The 14,429-nt window shown below is 43.5% G+C and overlaps 1 protein-coding gene and 3 long non-coding RNA genes across 4 annotated transcripts in view; 2 read left to right on the top strand and 2 right to left on the bottom strand.

Annotated features, from left to right (window-relative positions):
- Positions 1–14,429, bottom strand: part of CHDH (choline dehydrogenase) — a 24,616-nt gene continuing 10,187 nt past the window's right edge. The window contains exons 5-7 of the mRNA XM_040247211.1: positions 3,143–3,285; positions 2,561–2,663; positions 1–1,814 (exon numbers count right to left, since the gene is read on the bottom strand). Coding sequence (XP_040103145.1) covers positions 1,396–1,814; positions 2,561–2,663; positions 3,143–3,285 — 665 coding nt within the window. The 3' untranslated portion in view covers positions 1–1,395. The remainder of the gene's footprint in view (positions 1,815–2,560; positions 2,664–3,142; positions 3,286–14,429) is intronic.
- LOC120868399 lies at positions 1,814–3,135 on the top strand. Its single transcript, XR_005722213.1, has 3 exons — positions 1,814–2,128; positions 2,257–2,258; positions 3,059–3,135. It is a non-coding gene; the product is annotated as an uncharacterized LOC120868399 (long non-coding RNA).
- On the top strand, positions 3,238–12,685 carry LOC120868398. Its single transcript, XR_005722212.1, has 3 exons — positions 3,238–3,333; positions 3,428–4,544; positions 7,744–12,685. It is a non-coding gene; the product is annotated as an uncharacterized LOC120868398 (long non-coding RNA).
- Positions 4,011–14,429, bottom strand: part of LOC120868397 — a 14,954-nt gene continuing 4,535 nt past the window's right edge. The window contains exons 2-3 of the long non-coding RNA XR_005722211.1: positions 10,970–10,973; positions 4,011–4,020 (exon numbers count right to left, since the gene is read on the bottom strand). This is a non-coding gene — a long non-coding RNA (uncharacterized LOC120868397). The remainder of the gene's footprint in view (positions 4,021–10,969; positions 10,974–14,429) is intronic.

Genomic DNA, 14,429 nt, shown 5'->3' on the forward strand with positions numbered 1-14,429 from the left:
TAAGATCAAATAAGATTTTACTCAAACATTTTTAAAGGCAGGCCGGTGTGATGGCTTTTCTTCTTTCCACCTTTCTAGAAATCTTTCTCAACCGTGGGGCCTCCAAGGCACTTCAACCCCCTGTGATCTGGGTTAAGGCTGGAATGTTCCATCCTCCTTCCCTCTGATTCTGGGTCCAGTGGGGCAGGTTTCCAAACGGAAGTTCCCTTTTTTCTTGCCAGACGGGTTTCTGGATATAGTCAGAAAAATCAATCCAAAACGCATCCCCGTGTTCATTACCTTGTAACAACAGTCTGGATAATGCATCTCAGTTCAAAAGTAAGTTATGGGGTTGCCTTATTGAATTGAAGAAGTTTAAAGATCAGAGATCTGTTTTAAATGTTACTTTGTTTTTCCCCCAAGCTCAAATCTTCCCCAATTCATTTGTCTTTAAATCAATTGCGTTTTTTTTCAGGATGAGGATCATAGCTCTACTTGACTGCTTTATCCATCGGCCTGGCTCCCACCTGGTCTGTTGCTGGCGACATCTGGAGAATGAGAGTTAGCCAGCCGTGGCCGCTGCTCAGTCCCCGTCTCCCCGGGCTTTGAGCAGGGCAGGCTGGGATACAGGTCTGCTCTGGGTTTCTAGGTTTCCTGGCAACAGGAAGATCTTTAAAAGTGCTAAATCCTAAAACCCATGGTAGTAAAGAGACCCTGCAGACTCCTGAGTCCTGAAGCAAGGCCCAGAATTCCGGCCTCAGGCTGATGGTGTTAGTAAGAACAAGAGCATCGTAGAGGTGGCCTATAAGCCCCTTGGAGGGACCCAGCTGAACACCAGTTCCTGTCTCCCTCTGGGGGTGAAGTCAGGAAGCAGCAAAGAAAGAAGCAGCCTGTCTCTTCCAGCAGGCAGCTTTCCCTCTGCCCAGGCATGTTGGAGGCTCGTCACACATCCCAGCTGAGCTCCACGCTCCCTCACTCAAGGCCTCTGGTACAGCTTTCAGCCGGACGGGGAGGATGCCCCGGGCTCTGTGCAAGCTCCCTGCTCCTGGACCGGCTTGCCTCCAGACAGAGCCTGGGAAGGACCCACTATCCCCAACCCCCAACCGGACCCTGGAAGGCGGCAGGACCCTGGACTGGAGGGTGCTGTGGAGCGCGTGACAAGGACCTGCCAGGAGTTGCCTGTTCTGCACCAGCCTCCCCTCTCCTTTGCTGTCCTGCCCAGAGGCAGGGAGAAGGGGCCCCAGAAGGCCTGCGAGGACATGCTGGTAAGGACGAGGCCAGTTCACTAACCAGTACTGGTCCCATTTTTTAGGAGATTATCCAAGTCTCAGCCACTGAATGATAATATTCCAGACAGGTTCATGAAAGTCCATGTGGATCAAGGGCTGTGCTGGGCCTTCGTGGGCAGGGCTGACCTCAGCGCTGGGTGGCCAGGGTCCTGGGCTTGTATACCGGGACCTCCTCATCCCAGAGTGCTGGCCGCCCCTGGATGATGTCGGCTGCCTTCTCTGCGATCATGATAGTGGGGGCGTTCAGGTTGCCACTGACCACGCTGGGCATGATGGAGGCGTCGACCACCCTGAGGTTTTCCACCCCGAGCACCCTGGTCTGTGGGTCCACCACTGCCGTGGGGTCGGAGGGCTGGCCCATCTTGCACGTGCACGAGGGGTGGTAGGCGCTGTCTGCCTTCGCCCGCACGAAGGCGTCTATCTCAGCATCCGACTGGATGTGGCTTCCCGGCTGGAGCTCCTTCCCCCGGAATGGTGCCAGGGCTTTCTGTGCAAAAATCTCGCGGGTCAGCCTCACACAGAGGCGGAAGTCTTTAATGTCAGTTTCTGTTGAGGAGAAGAAACAGGTGAGACATGTCCTCTTACCGTGCTGGCCCTGCTGGAAGATTCTCCACTTGGAGAGACTCAAGACGCTGCCCAAGGGGACACAGTTCAAGGACGTGGAGGTCTGAGCCACCAGGCTGCCTGTCACCTACCCAGCAGCAGTGACAGCATAACCTAGCAGAGTTCCACGAAGCCCAGAGAGCATCCTAGACGGACACAGAGGACCTTCATTTAAATCAAGGATTTGAATTTTCTCATCTGCAAAATGGAGATAAGCCTCCATGCCCTGCCTCTGCCACAGCGTGGCTGTGAGTGCCGTGAGTATCCTTGGGCCAAACCTGCCTGGTGGGGGCGGCATTCTGGCTGTGTGTATACAGATGGGCCCAGAAATGTAATTTGCTTTTAGAAGATGCTCCCAGGAACAGTAGGAAAAATGCTCTATGAGCTGTCTATACACAGCCAGAGCTCTGTGTATCTCTTGGTAGGCTGTTCTGAAAGCTGCAAATCTGTGTCGAGTGCCATCCTGGGGCCGTTTGTGGTGACTCAGGGCACTGCAGGGCAGCATGTGCAGGTTTACAGCCCAGGATAAGGGGGTGGGTGGAGGACAGACTGTGACTGTGGCTCAAAAAGTGGGCTCCAGGGCTAAGGTTCCGGGCAAATATGAACTCCACAAAGGCATTCATTCACTCAGTCTATCAGTGACCCAACAAGCTCAGGTCTGGGCAAAGCAAAAGCGGCTGGGGAATTACCTGTTGACAGGTAGTTGGGCTGGATCACAGGGTGGTCGTGGGGGTTGGCACTTCTCAGTTTGAGCCAGCCCACACTCGTTCCCCGCATGGTCCCCACATGCACCTGGAAGAGCCCAGAGGAAGCAGTGACCCCGGTCACCCCCCAACGTAGTCATTTAGAGATGCCCTGTTTTCCTGTGGGGTGGGACTAGACATCCAAAGTCAACCGAGAGCAGATGCATTTTGGGATTTACCGTGCATCTTAACCTCTCCCTCGGCCCCTCCCCAAATCAAGGCACCAAGCCACCTCAATCAATTGCTCTTGCTTCCTGGCTTTATACCTGATTGTTTGAAATGTTCAGGGTTGGCATTCCCCGGGCAGAGCTGGCCTCTCTGTCCATTTCTAGTACTTAGCACCCAGAGCCGGTGGCCCAGGCTGGGTACGGGTCAGCCTTGCTGAGCACCATGCAGCCTGTCTCACTCTACCTCTGAGTCCCCAACCCCCTTCTCTCCCATCAGACACTGAGCAGGTGGAGAGCAGGACACAGACTTCAGGCCCCCCACCCTGAAGGCCTTGCTGTGCTGGGGAGACCGCCTGCCCACCTGGTAAGCCTCCTGCTGCGGGGGGACCCGCCCATGGTCGATCACCTGGGATGGCAGGAAGTGGAACTGGACGTCCGGATGGGGGACCCCAGGCTGGCTCCGGATGAAGCCCCCCGTCTCCAGGTGGGCCGTGGCGCCATACCCTGAGGATCAGAAGATGGTGAGGCAGAAGATCAGTCCTGGCATGGCAGGTGGGTCAGACTCCTCTCGTGGGTAGTTCCTCCTCGTCTTGCTGGCCCGTGTTCCAGTACTGGACCCACATCCTCAACTTTCCTCTTTCCCCAGGTGGGCCCACCCAGCACCAGGGCTTTCAGTATCAGTTCCATGTCAAGAGGCTTCAGCTTTGCCCCCCTCCCGACTCCACCACGGCCACTGCGACTGTGGGACTTGCTGTCACATGGGCGTCCCAAACCTACCCCAGCCTCCACCCCCGACTACCCTACACTACTGTCCCTGCAAGTCAAAGTCAGAAAATACTCTTCCCCATCACCCTGCACCACATCTGTTAGAAAGTCTCCATCTTCAGCTCCAAAATCAACTTCAGCCCACCTTCTCGGCACTACCACCCACCCCAACCTCCATCCAAGCCCACATCACCTAAGTGGTGGTGGCTGGTGCCCAGCCTGCCTCTGTGCCTCCTGCAGCCCGCCCATCACACACAGACTGCGATCAAGGTCAAGTCCCTCCTCCATCCAATCTCCCACTGTTGCAGGAAGGGGGAACCCCTTCCAAGGCCCAGCAGTAGGTTCTTATCTGACTCTTGGAAGTGACTCGTCAGAGGAGACACACATGCTGGCAGAGCAGAAGCCTTTGTTGGGAAGGACCACACCCCCAACCCCGGCTGCAAAGCAGCAGGCTCAGGGAGCCCAGGAGAACTGCTCTGCCACGTGGTTCACAGTCCCAGGTTTCCTGGGAATAGGGTTAGTTTTGGAGTCGTCTCTGTCCAGTCATTTTGCTTGGCCCATAGTCTGACTCTGGGTCCCTCTTGGTGGCATCTTCATCTCTCAACCAAGATGCTGAAGGATTGAAGGATTCACTCAAGCAGAGTGAAGGATTCTGGGAGGCTGGTCTTCTCCTCCCGCTTTTGGCCCCTCTCCTGAATCCTCCTGGTTATTTTTCAGTGGCAGCACCATGTTCCTTATTGAGACCTCCTGTTGTGAGATTCCTGAGGCAAGTGGTCATCGTGTGCCTGGCCAAGGCAGGTGGTTCGGTCTCAGGCCCTAGAAGGGGTCCTCCTTCCTGCAATAAATGACTGGTAGGATCTCTTCTTTGCTACGACTGACATCCTGACCATCAGGGATCAGCTTGCCTGCTGATGGACCGGACCCAGCAGCCAGCACTGGGACCCTTTAAATGTGCCTGGTCTCCTCCTGATGTGGACTGGCCAGAACTTCCTGACCAGGTAAGGAACGAGAGACTTCACTGGCCTGTTTTCCCTTCCCTTTCCTCCTGTCCTACTCTGCTGTTCTGGTGCTGGATGCAGAAGTCTAGTGGAAGAGCCTAAGTTATCTGAGGACCGGAGCCTGATCACCTCCCGTGGGCAGGGATCTTGAGTTATCTGGTATCTGGTTTTCCGTAAGGCTGAGTTCCCATCCTCCCTTCCTGTAAGCCCAGGGGGAAAGTTCTGGCACGCCTGGGTGTCTGCAGGTGGCAGGAGACGTTTAAGGCCACCGCTTAGTTCCTGTTGGTCAGAACTTAAATCGGAAGTTCTGCATCTCTGTATGAAGGTTTTCTGAGAACCTTCAATCTGGTATTTAAGGGAGTGTCTGGTTAGGACAGCTGTGCCTACTTTATGTTCTGTGTTGTGATCTGTGAGGCCATTCTGCCTTCTGAAATAGGAAATTCTGGTTCTGTTCCACTGCAGGGCCCTCTTAGGAGAATTTGTCTTGACTGAAAAGGTTTTAGCTATGAGCCTGTGATTAAGTGAAGGGTATTTTATTATAACACTGTGTGGCCAGAATATTCTTTAGATTCCAGAGAAAACCTGTTTAGGTGAAACTCTTGAAAATTCCAAAACTGGTTCTTTTTGCATATACAGTTAGAAAAGGCAAGCTTGATACAATGTCCTTTAGAATTCTGACCCTGAGGTCAATTCCTTCTAGGAGAACTTGGTTTTCTCACCCTGTGCCGTAGCAGATCCTGAGGGCCTGGGTCCTATTTTATCTAGATCATCTCTATTTCCTGAGATAGATGGGGTGGGTGGGGAATCTTTCTAAACTATACTTATTCCAACTATTATTCATAAATTATTGAGTTTTATAATACCCAATTCATGATTAAGTTTAGAAAATGAACCTGTGAGATCTCTGGTTGTGTATATATATAATCTCCTTACCTTTGGATGGTATTATCAAAATTAATTCATCGACGAGCTCTACTTAAGAAAATTAAGCACTTATATAAATTTTCAAAACTACAGAAAGGAATTGGCAAGAATTAATTTCAGGTTCGTGTGAACTGGGAAATAGATTAATATCTGGTTTTAAACTTTGTTAATTTAAATAGATATGACTTTAGAGTCATCAAGTTATATGACTTGCATTAAACCAAGGTATGGAGAAGGAAATGGCAACCCAATCCAGTATTCTTGTGTGGAGAATCCCAGGGGCAGAGAAGCCTGGTGGGCTGCTGTCTATGGGACTGCACAGAGTCAGACACGACTGAAGCGACTTAGCAGCAGCAGCAAACCAAGGTATAAATAAAGGTATTAAGATCTTATTCTATCTATTACAAATTTGTCAGCAAGGAAAGTAACGTGGCATAATGAAATTTTATAAGTGAGTTAAATGAAAGCAAGATAAGATGTCTTAGGAATAATTATATTGTAGGAATGTCTACTTAAGGATAATCTCTCTAGATATTTGAAAATTTGCTTGAAATTTAGAGTTGTTCTAAATTAAGTGATGGACATTTATTGAATAGCTAAGTCATTCCCAAATAAGACACTGAAACATCCATTATTAACCTTAATAAACAGAGAAACTAAAGGTATTTAGGATGATTAATGAATATGTTTGGTGTCATCCTGATATGTTCTCTGTAAGAAAGCAAATGTTTTTAGGAATTATCACTAGCATTTATGTTCACTGATCTAAAGAGTTCAGCACTCTAATTTAAATGTGTAATTAAAGCTAATAGAAATAAGAAGCATTTCAGTATACAGTAGGAAAAGAGGGTGTGCATTGTCAGTGAAGAAGGTATAAGGAATGGAATTACATTTTATTAAAGGAAAAGAAAGTGACTCTTACAGCTGGTTGTTTCTCAATGAAGAAGAAAATGGAGGACAGGCTAATATGGATACAGAAAATAATGGAGGGTTTGTGGATCATCAGGATTGGCTAGGTTTAAAATAAAGTTAATTTTGTTGTTAAAAGTAGGTTGGTACAAGACTGGTTTTCTCTATTAAGAGGACAAAGTTTCCTTGGAATGCTACTTTTGATAACAGATTGTGTGAGTTTTTGTGCCTTTGCATGCTAAGTTGCGTCAGTCATGTCTGACTCTCTGGGACTCCATGGACTGTAGCCTGCCAGGCTCCTCTGTCCGTGGGATGCTCCAGGAAAGAATACTGGAGTGGGCTGCCATTTCCTCCTCCACGGGGATCTTTCCAGGGATCAAACCTGTATCTCATACGTGTCCTGCACTGGCGGGCGAATTCTTCACCACTAGCACCACCTGGTAAGGGATCTGTATTTGCTTTCCCCCCCTTGTATTTATTTTTAAAGTTTTAATTGGAGGAAAATTGCTTTACAATGCCTTGCTGGTTTCTGCTATACAACAAAGTGAATCAGCTGTCTGTATGTGTATAGCCCTCCCGCCCACACTCTAGGCCGTCAGAGCACTGAGCGAGCCCCGTGCTATGCAGCTGCCCCCAGCCACTGCACACGGGTCAGTGCTCCTCTCAGCTGCCCCATCCCCTCCTCCACACACTGTGTATTCACTTTTGCGATCTCTTGTCGCTTTGGTTAAGGAGTAAGTATTATCTTACAGTGATGTATGATCTTATTTGACCAAGTGTTTTGAAACCTTTTGACAAACCTTCCAAATATCAAAATTTAAAGTCTGAAACATTACTAGATTGTTATATGTGTTTTCCAAAAAAAAAACTTCCCCACAACTAATTATGATGACTTACAGCAGTTTGCTAAATTATACCTTTGTAAGCAGAATTGAAATACTTCTCTGTACCTAATTCCTCTAGAGATTGGAAACTCTTAGGTTCCCAGCAGCTTTATCAGATAAATTAAGAAGGCCACCTCCTAATTGGTTGCAGGAATCTCAATGTATTATTTTACGGACCTCAAAAAGGGAGAAGAAATTCACCTAAATCTGTGACAAGGCCATGGTGTGGCTTTCCTGGCCTAGTGAGACTATCTTAATCAATTAATCAGACTTAATTTTAAATCAAGATATCTTGATTTGGCTATGTGTGATAAAAATGAGGGTAATTTTAGAAAGAGAGACTTCTGTGGATACCAAATTCTAATGTTATTTATTGAGGTCTGTGTTCACTAAGACTCACTTCTCAGATAGTTCCTTGCTGTTATGTTAATTGCTACAAAGTTTAATTGAATTATTGAAACACTGTAAGTTTCTTTCTAAAGCTTAATTTTTAGTAATCTGTTTTTGGATGAAGATTGGACACTCCGTGATCTGCAACAGGAAGTAAACACCAGCTACAGTCATTTAAACTTAAAGGCTGCCTTATGTTGGGGACAGTGACACCATACTAGGGTTGACCAACGAGAAATTGGGCTGAGTGCCTTGTGGACAATGCCAATATACGACTTCCCTAAAAGGTAAGGGCTGGTATAGAACAGACAGAGAAAGTCAGATGAACTGAGATAGGCTGGGCTGCACCTAATGGAAGTTCTTAAATTTTTACTTAGGACCTTAACTAACGCTGCGAGCTATACTGTTTATGTTGCCTGTTTTACAAAATCGTTTTCCTACATTACCAAATGTGTGACTGAGCCTCTGATAAGGTGATGATATACAGTTCCATATGAGATCAGTGATGGTAATACTGTAACTCCAGCTATGGGAAGAAGCATATGAGCATCATCCCTCCTAGCTTTAATCGGACTCAAGAGTATTTTACCACAAATCACCTCCCTCATTCAACTAAAATTTTCTACACTAGTATCAAAAAAGGCCTAACAGAACTATATTTTCTCTCATTCCTCACTACCCTCACCATAGCATATCTGTATCTAGTCACCACAAGTCACCTCTATAATAAATACAACACCAATAAGCAATAGCCAACCAATAACAATTACTAATCGAGAACCATAGCTATACAACATTGCAGTTCCCACAGCCTCCTCACTGAAAACTCCAGAATCGCCTCTGTCATCACTCAGCCCCCTAGTCTGTGAAACTTAAATACAACCTCTACTTTCTCACCTTTTAAAACATAAAATGCCACTGAAAACTCTATCATCAACCCTGAAAGAAAAATACCAGAACAGTCTCTAATATTAGAGACTCACAGGATACTGCTCAGTAGCTGTCATATAACCAAACACAACCAACATCCTCCCAAATAAATAAAAAATACTGTTAAATCCAAAAATGAGCCACCAAAATTCAACACAATCCCACAACCACCACCCACAATCATCCCAAGTCCACCATAAATAGGTGAAGGTTTTGAAGAAAACCCCACAAAACAAATTACAAAAATTGAACTTCAGTATATGTTATCATTATTCTCACATGGACTCAAACCATGGCCAATGACATGAAAAATCATCATTGTTATTCAACTATAAGAACACCAATCACCATCATCTGAAAGTCACACCCATTAATACAAATTATTAACAATGCATTTATTGCTCTTCCAGCCCCATCAGACCCATCATGAGGAAATTTCAGTTCTAACTGGGCATTTGTTCAGCATTACATATATTAACAGGCTTATTTCTAGCAATCCATTACACATCAAACACAATAACCACTTTCTCATCATTAATACTTACCTAGTTAATGTTAGCTGGAGAATGCAATGGCAACCCACTCCAGTGTTCTTGCCTGGAGAATCCCAGGGACGGGGGAGCCTGGTGGGCTGCCGTCTATGGGGTCGCACAGAGTCGGACACGACTGAAGTGACTTAGCAGCAGCAGCAGTTAATGTTAGCCAGCCAACACATGGACTACAGGTGAGTTACCTTATCTCTACATGGAAATAGAGCCTCCATATTTTATTTGCCTGTTTCTTCCTGTAGGATCAGGGTTCTATTATGGATCCTATACTTTTTTAGAAATTGCACTTTGTTAGAATCACCTATTTACAGTCATAGCCACAGCATTTATAGGTTATGTCTTACCTTGAGAACAAAATCGTTCTGAGGGGCAACAGTTACTACTAACCTCCTCGCAGCTATTCCATATATCAGCATAAGTCTCACTGAAAGCATCTGAGCTGGCTTTTCAGTAGATAAAGCGACTCTCAGAATAAAACGGACTGTGAAGAATTGCCTCTCGTTCATTACTGCAGCACTCGCAGCTGTCCACTTACTATTCCTTCACAACACAGGATCTAGAAACCCCACAGGAGCCTCATCTGACACAAAATCCCCCTTCACCCCTACCATACAATCAAAGACATCTTAAGTGCCTTAATTGGAGTTCTAATGCTACTAATGTTGGTGCTTGACTTACTAGGAGACCCCGATAACTACACACCCTATCAAGCCAGAGGGGTACTTAGTATTTGCACCACAGTCCTGCTTTCAGTCCCCAGTAAACTAGCAGGGGTGTGGGCCCTAATCCTTTCAGAATTCCTTCCAGCACTCTTCCCAGTGCTCCATACATCTAAGGAACAAAGCGTAACATTTCAACCTCTCAGCCAAAGCCTATTTTTGAGTACTAGTAGCAGACCTCTTAACACTAATATGAATTTGAGAACAACTCATAGACACCCCTTCATTAGTGTCAGACAACTAGCATCTATTTTATATTTCTAATTTTAACGCCAGTAACTAACATCACTGAAAAATAATTTCCTAAAATGAGAAATCTTTGCACTGTGTCTATTATCCTGGTCTTGTAAACCAGCAAAGGAGAATAACACATCTCTCTGGGAAGAAGTTCCACCTCCACCATCAGTACCCAAAGCTGAAATTCTACCTACAGTATACCCTGATATGTCGTTATGGGACATTTACAACGTTATTGAGTACCTGTGAGTATTAAAATAACATCTTTTTACCATAAACTATGTACTGTGCATATATATTCACTATGACATGAATATGTACATACATAATGTATATACGTGTTATAACATGCATTATTTACCCCATGTTTACAAGCGTGTACATTATCTTATTGACAGTACGTAGCACATATTACTAGTCATATTTAGCACATTAAATCAAATCAATTTTAGTCAACACGAACATCGATTGCAAGCTTAATCAGCAAGCTGTGTGAAACCACCAGTCTGCTTGGCAGCTGCCCCTCTTCTCTCTGCAGGCCCGAGACTTGTGGGGGTTTCTGATAACGAACTTTATCAGACATCTCACCTCACTTCAGGACCATCTCACCTAAAACTGCCCACCTCTTTCCACTTAAATAAGACATCCTGATGGACTAATCAGCGCATGCTCACATATAACTGTGATTTCAATTTTTTAAGGGATGCTGTGACTCAGTTGTGGCCTTAACACAGTCAAATAAATTGTAGCTGGACTTTAATCAAATATTATTTACCAATATGATCAGTCAAAAGGTGTCATTCAGTCAACGAGTTCAGGATATACGGAAATGTACACACACCACATGTACACGCACCGAACAAGTACATGGCCTGTTTAACAACCCCCCTGCTAAATCACATGCTCTAAGTAACCCTGCCAAAACAAGGCAAAACATGTAAATACACAGAATTAGCTGTCTACTCAATAAACATGAGTAACTTAATGCTCAAAATTAGGCCTAGAAAATAAACCCCAATCATACCAATAAACTACCTAGATGTTTCCCATCTATATAGACAGACATTTCCCTAGATCTGTTGACCATTGTCATGAAAATTTTATCAACAAATTCAACAGAAACCACATAAAACAACTATATGTTATTTCACTATGTAAAAACAGCTTGTTAATGTAGCTTAAAATCTAAAGCAAGGCACTGAAAATGCCCAGATGAATTTGCCAACTCCATGAACACATAGGTTTGCTTCCAGACTTTCTCTTAACTTTTAATAAAATTATACATGCAAGCATCTCTGCCCCAGTAAGAATCTAAATCACCAAGATTAAAAGGAGCAGGCATTAAGCACAATATTAGTAGCGCATAACTTAGACTTGCTTAACTACACCTCCACAAGAAACAGCAATGATAAAAAGTAAGCCATAAACAAAAGCACAACCAAGTTATATTAAGTAGGGTTGGTAAATTCCGTGCCAGCCACTTCAGCCATATAGTTAACTCAAATTAAGAGTGATATAAAGTTAAATTTTAACTAAGCCATAAAAAGTCATAACTAAAATAAAAACAGACTATAAAGGTGAGTTTAGTATTTCCTGACTACACAATGGGATTAGATACTCTATGCTTAGTTCTAAACTCAAATAATTACAAGATGAAATTATTCAGTAGAGTACTACTAGCAACAGCTTAAAACTCAGAGGACTTGCTGGTCCTCTAGAGGAGCCTGTTCTATAATCGATAAACCTCAGCAACCCTTGCTAATTAGGCCTATATACTACCCTCTTCAGCAAACCCTAAAAAGGAATAAAATTAAGCCTACTTACCATACATAAAAATGTTAGAACAAGATGTAACCTATGGGGTGGGAAGATATGAGCTACATTTTCTATTTCTCCATTACACAAAAAAGTTTTTATGAAAAGTTAAAAACCAAAGGATTTAGTAGTAAATTAAGAATAGAGTACTTAACTGAGTAAGGCCATGAAGCATGAACATACCACCCATCACTCTCCTTAAGTGTTATAAGAACTTCCTATAGTCCATTAGTAAATACTAATAACAAGAGAGGACACAAGTCATAACAAGAGAAGCAAACTGGAAAGTGTGCTTAGATAAATCAAAGCATAGCTCAAATAAAGCACCTAGTTTATACCTAGGAGATTTCATAATTTATGACTATGTTGAACTAAATCTAGCCCAACACCCTTTCTCCATATCTACTAATATAAGGAGACTAAATGTTGAAGGAATGTTTTATTTAAAGTATGGGAGATAGAAATTTAAAATATCTTCTGGTGCTATAGAGAAAGTACCATAAGGAAATGATGAAAGCAGCATTACAGGAACAAAAAGTGAAGTTTACCCTTTGTACCTTTGCATAATTATTTAACTAGCAAACATTTAACAAAGAGAAGTTAAGTATCCTGAAACCAGATGAGCTACTTATTAACAGTTTATTAGAACAAACTCATCTATGTAGCAACATCGTGAGGAGATTTGTATGTAGAGGTGACAAGCCTGACAAGCTTACTGATAGCTGGTTGTCTAGGCAAAGAATCTCAGTTCAACTTTAAAAATTACCAAAAAAAAAAAAAAAAAAGAAATGTTAATGTATTTTTAAATGTTAATCTAAAAAGGTACAGCTTTTTAGAAATGGATACAGTATAGACAAACACCACCACAGCTGGCTTAAAATCAGCCACCAATTAAAAAAGCATTCAAGCTCAATAACAACTTTACCTTACTACCAGTAACAAGCAAATCAACTCCTGGATTCATACTGGACTAATCTATTGGCCAACAGAGGTAATGAGTAACAAGAAGTATTTTTCCTTTCATAAGTTTATATCAGTAACTAATAAAATACTGATATTAACAGTATATAAATATAACTCAACATTAAATTATTCACAGTGTGTGTGTGTTAAAGTCGCTCAGTTGTGTCCGACTCTTTCCGACCCCGTGGACTGGGGCCTGCCAGGCTTGTCTATCCGTGGGCTTCTCCGGGCAAGAATACTGGAGTGGATTCCCATTCCCTTCTCCAGGGGATCTTCCCAACTCAGGGATCGAACCCGGGTCTCCTACATTGCAGGCAGACCCTTTGCCATCTGAGCCACTGATTTGGGCTAAGTTATTTACTAACATACTGTTAATCCACAGGCATGCACTCAAGGAAAGGTTTTAAAAAGTCAAAGGAACTCAGCAAACACAAACTCCGCCTGTTTAGCAAAACCATCACCTCTAGCCTAGCTAGTATTAGAGGCACTGCCTGCCCAGTGACAACTGTTAAACAGCCACAGTCTCCTGACCATGCAGAGGTAGTATAATCTTTGTTTTCTACATAAGAACTTGAATGAACGGCCACTCGAGGGTTTTACTGTCTCTTAGTGAAACTGACCTTCCCATGAGGAGGCAGGAATAACAGAATAAGATCCTGTGGAGCTTAAGTAACCCCCCCAAACCTAATTAAACCACCAAGGGATAACAAAATTTTATATGGGTTGATAATTTTGATTAGAGTGACCTCAGAAAATCAAGAAAATCTTCTGAGCAATGACAGTCTAGACTTACCAGTCAAAACATTATCACTTACTGATCAAAAAAATTGATCAATGGAACACGTTACCTTAGGGATAACAGCACAGTCCTGTGCTAGAGTTCATACTAACATCAGGATTTACAACCTTGATCCTGGCTCAGGATACTCCAATGGTGGAAGGGCTATAAAAGGTAAAAAGTCCTAAGTGATCTGAGTTCAGACTGGAGTAATCCAGGTTGGTATCTATCTCGTATATATTTCTTCAAGTATGAAAGCACAGAGAAATAAAGGCCCACTTCAAAAAGCACCTTAAAATCAATTAATATATAATCCTAATTTAATTAATACATAAAAAATACTACCTGAAACCAGGGTTTGTTAAGGTAGCAGGGCTTAATTGCATAAAATTTAAACTTATATAACTAGAAGTTCAAATCCTCTAACAAAATGTTTATAATTAGTATCTTAATACTTATTATCCCCATTCCTCTAGCTGTAACTTTCCTAACATTAAATGGATGAAAATTTTTAGGTTATATGTAACTTCAAAAAGGGCCAAATACTGTAGGACCAGGTGGCCTATTACAGGCCTCTGCTGGAGCAGTCAAATTATTTACTAAAAAAGTGCAACAACCAGCTACATCTTGAATTTCCACACTTAACACTGCACCAACTAGTCCTAACCATATGAATTCCCCAACCCATACCTTACCCTCTTATTAATATGTATCTAGGAATATTATTTGTGTTCACAATTAACAATATCAAGCCTAGCTGGATGCTGTATACTCCATTTTATGATCTG

This window comes from Oryx dammah, unplaced genomic scaffold, assembly GCF_014754425.2.
Source record: "Oryx dammah isolate SB20612 unplaced genomic scaffold, SCBI_Odam_1.1 HiC_scaffold_9, whole genome shotgun sequence".
Lineage (NCBI taxonomy): Eukaryota > Metazoa > Chordata > Mammalia > Artiodactyla > Bovidae > Oryx > Oryx dammah.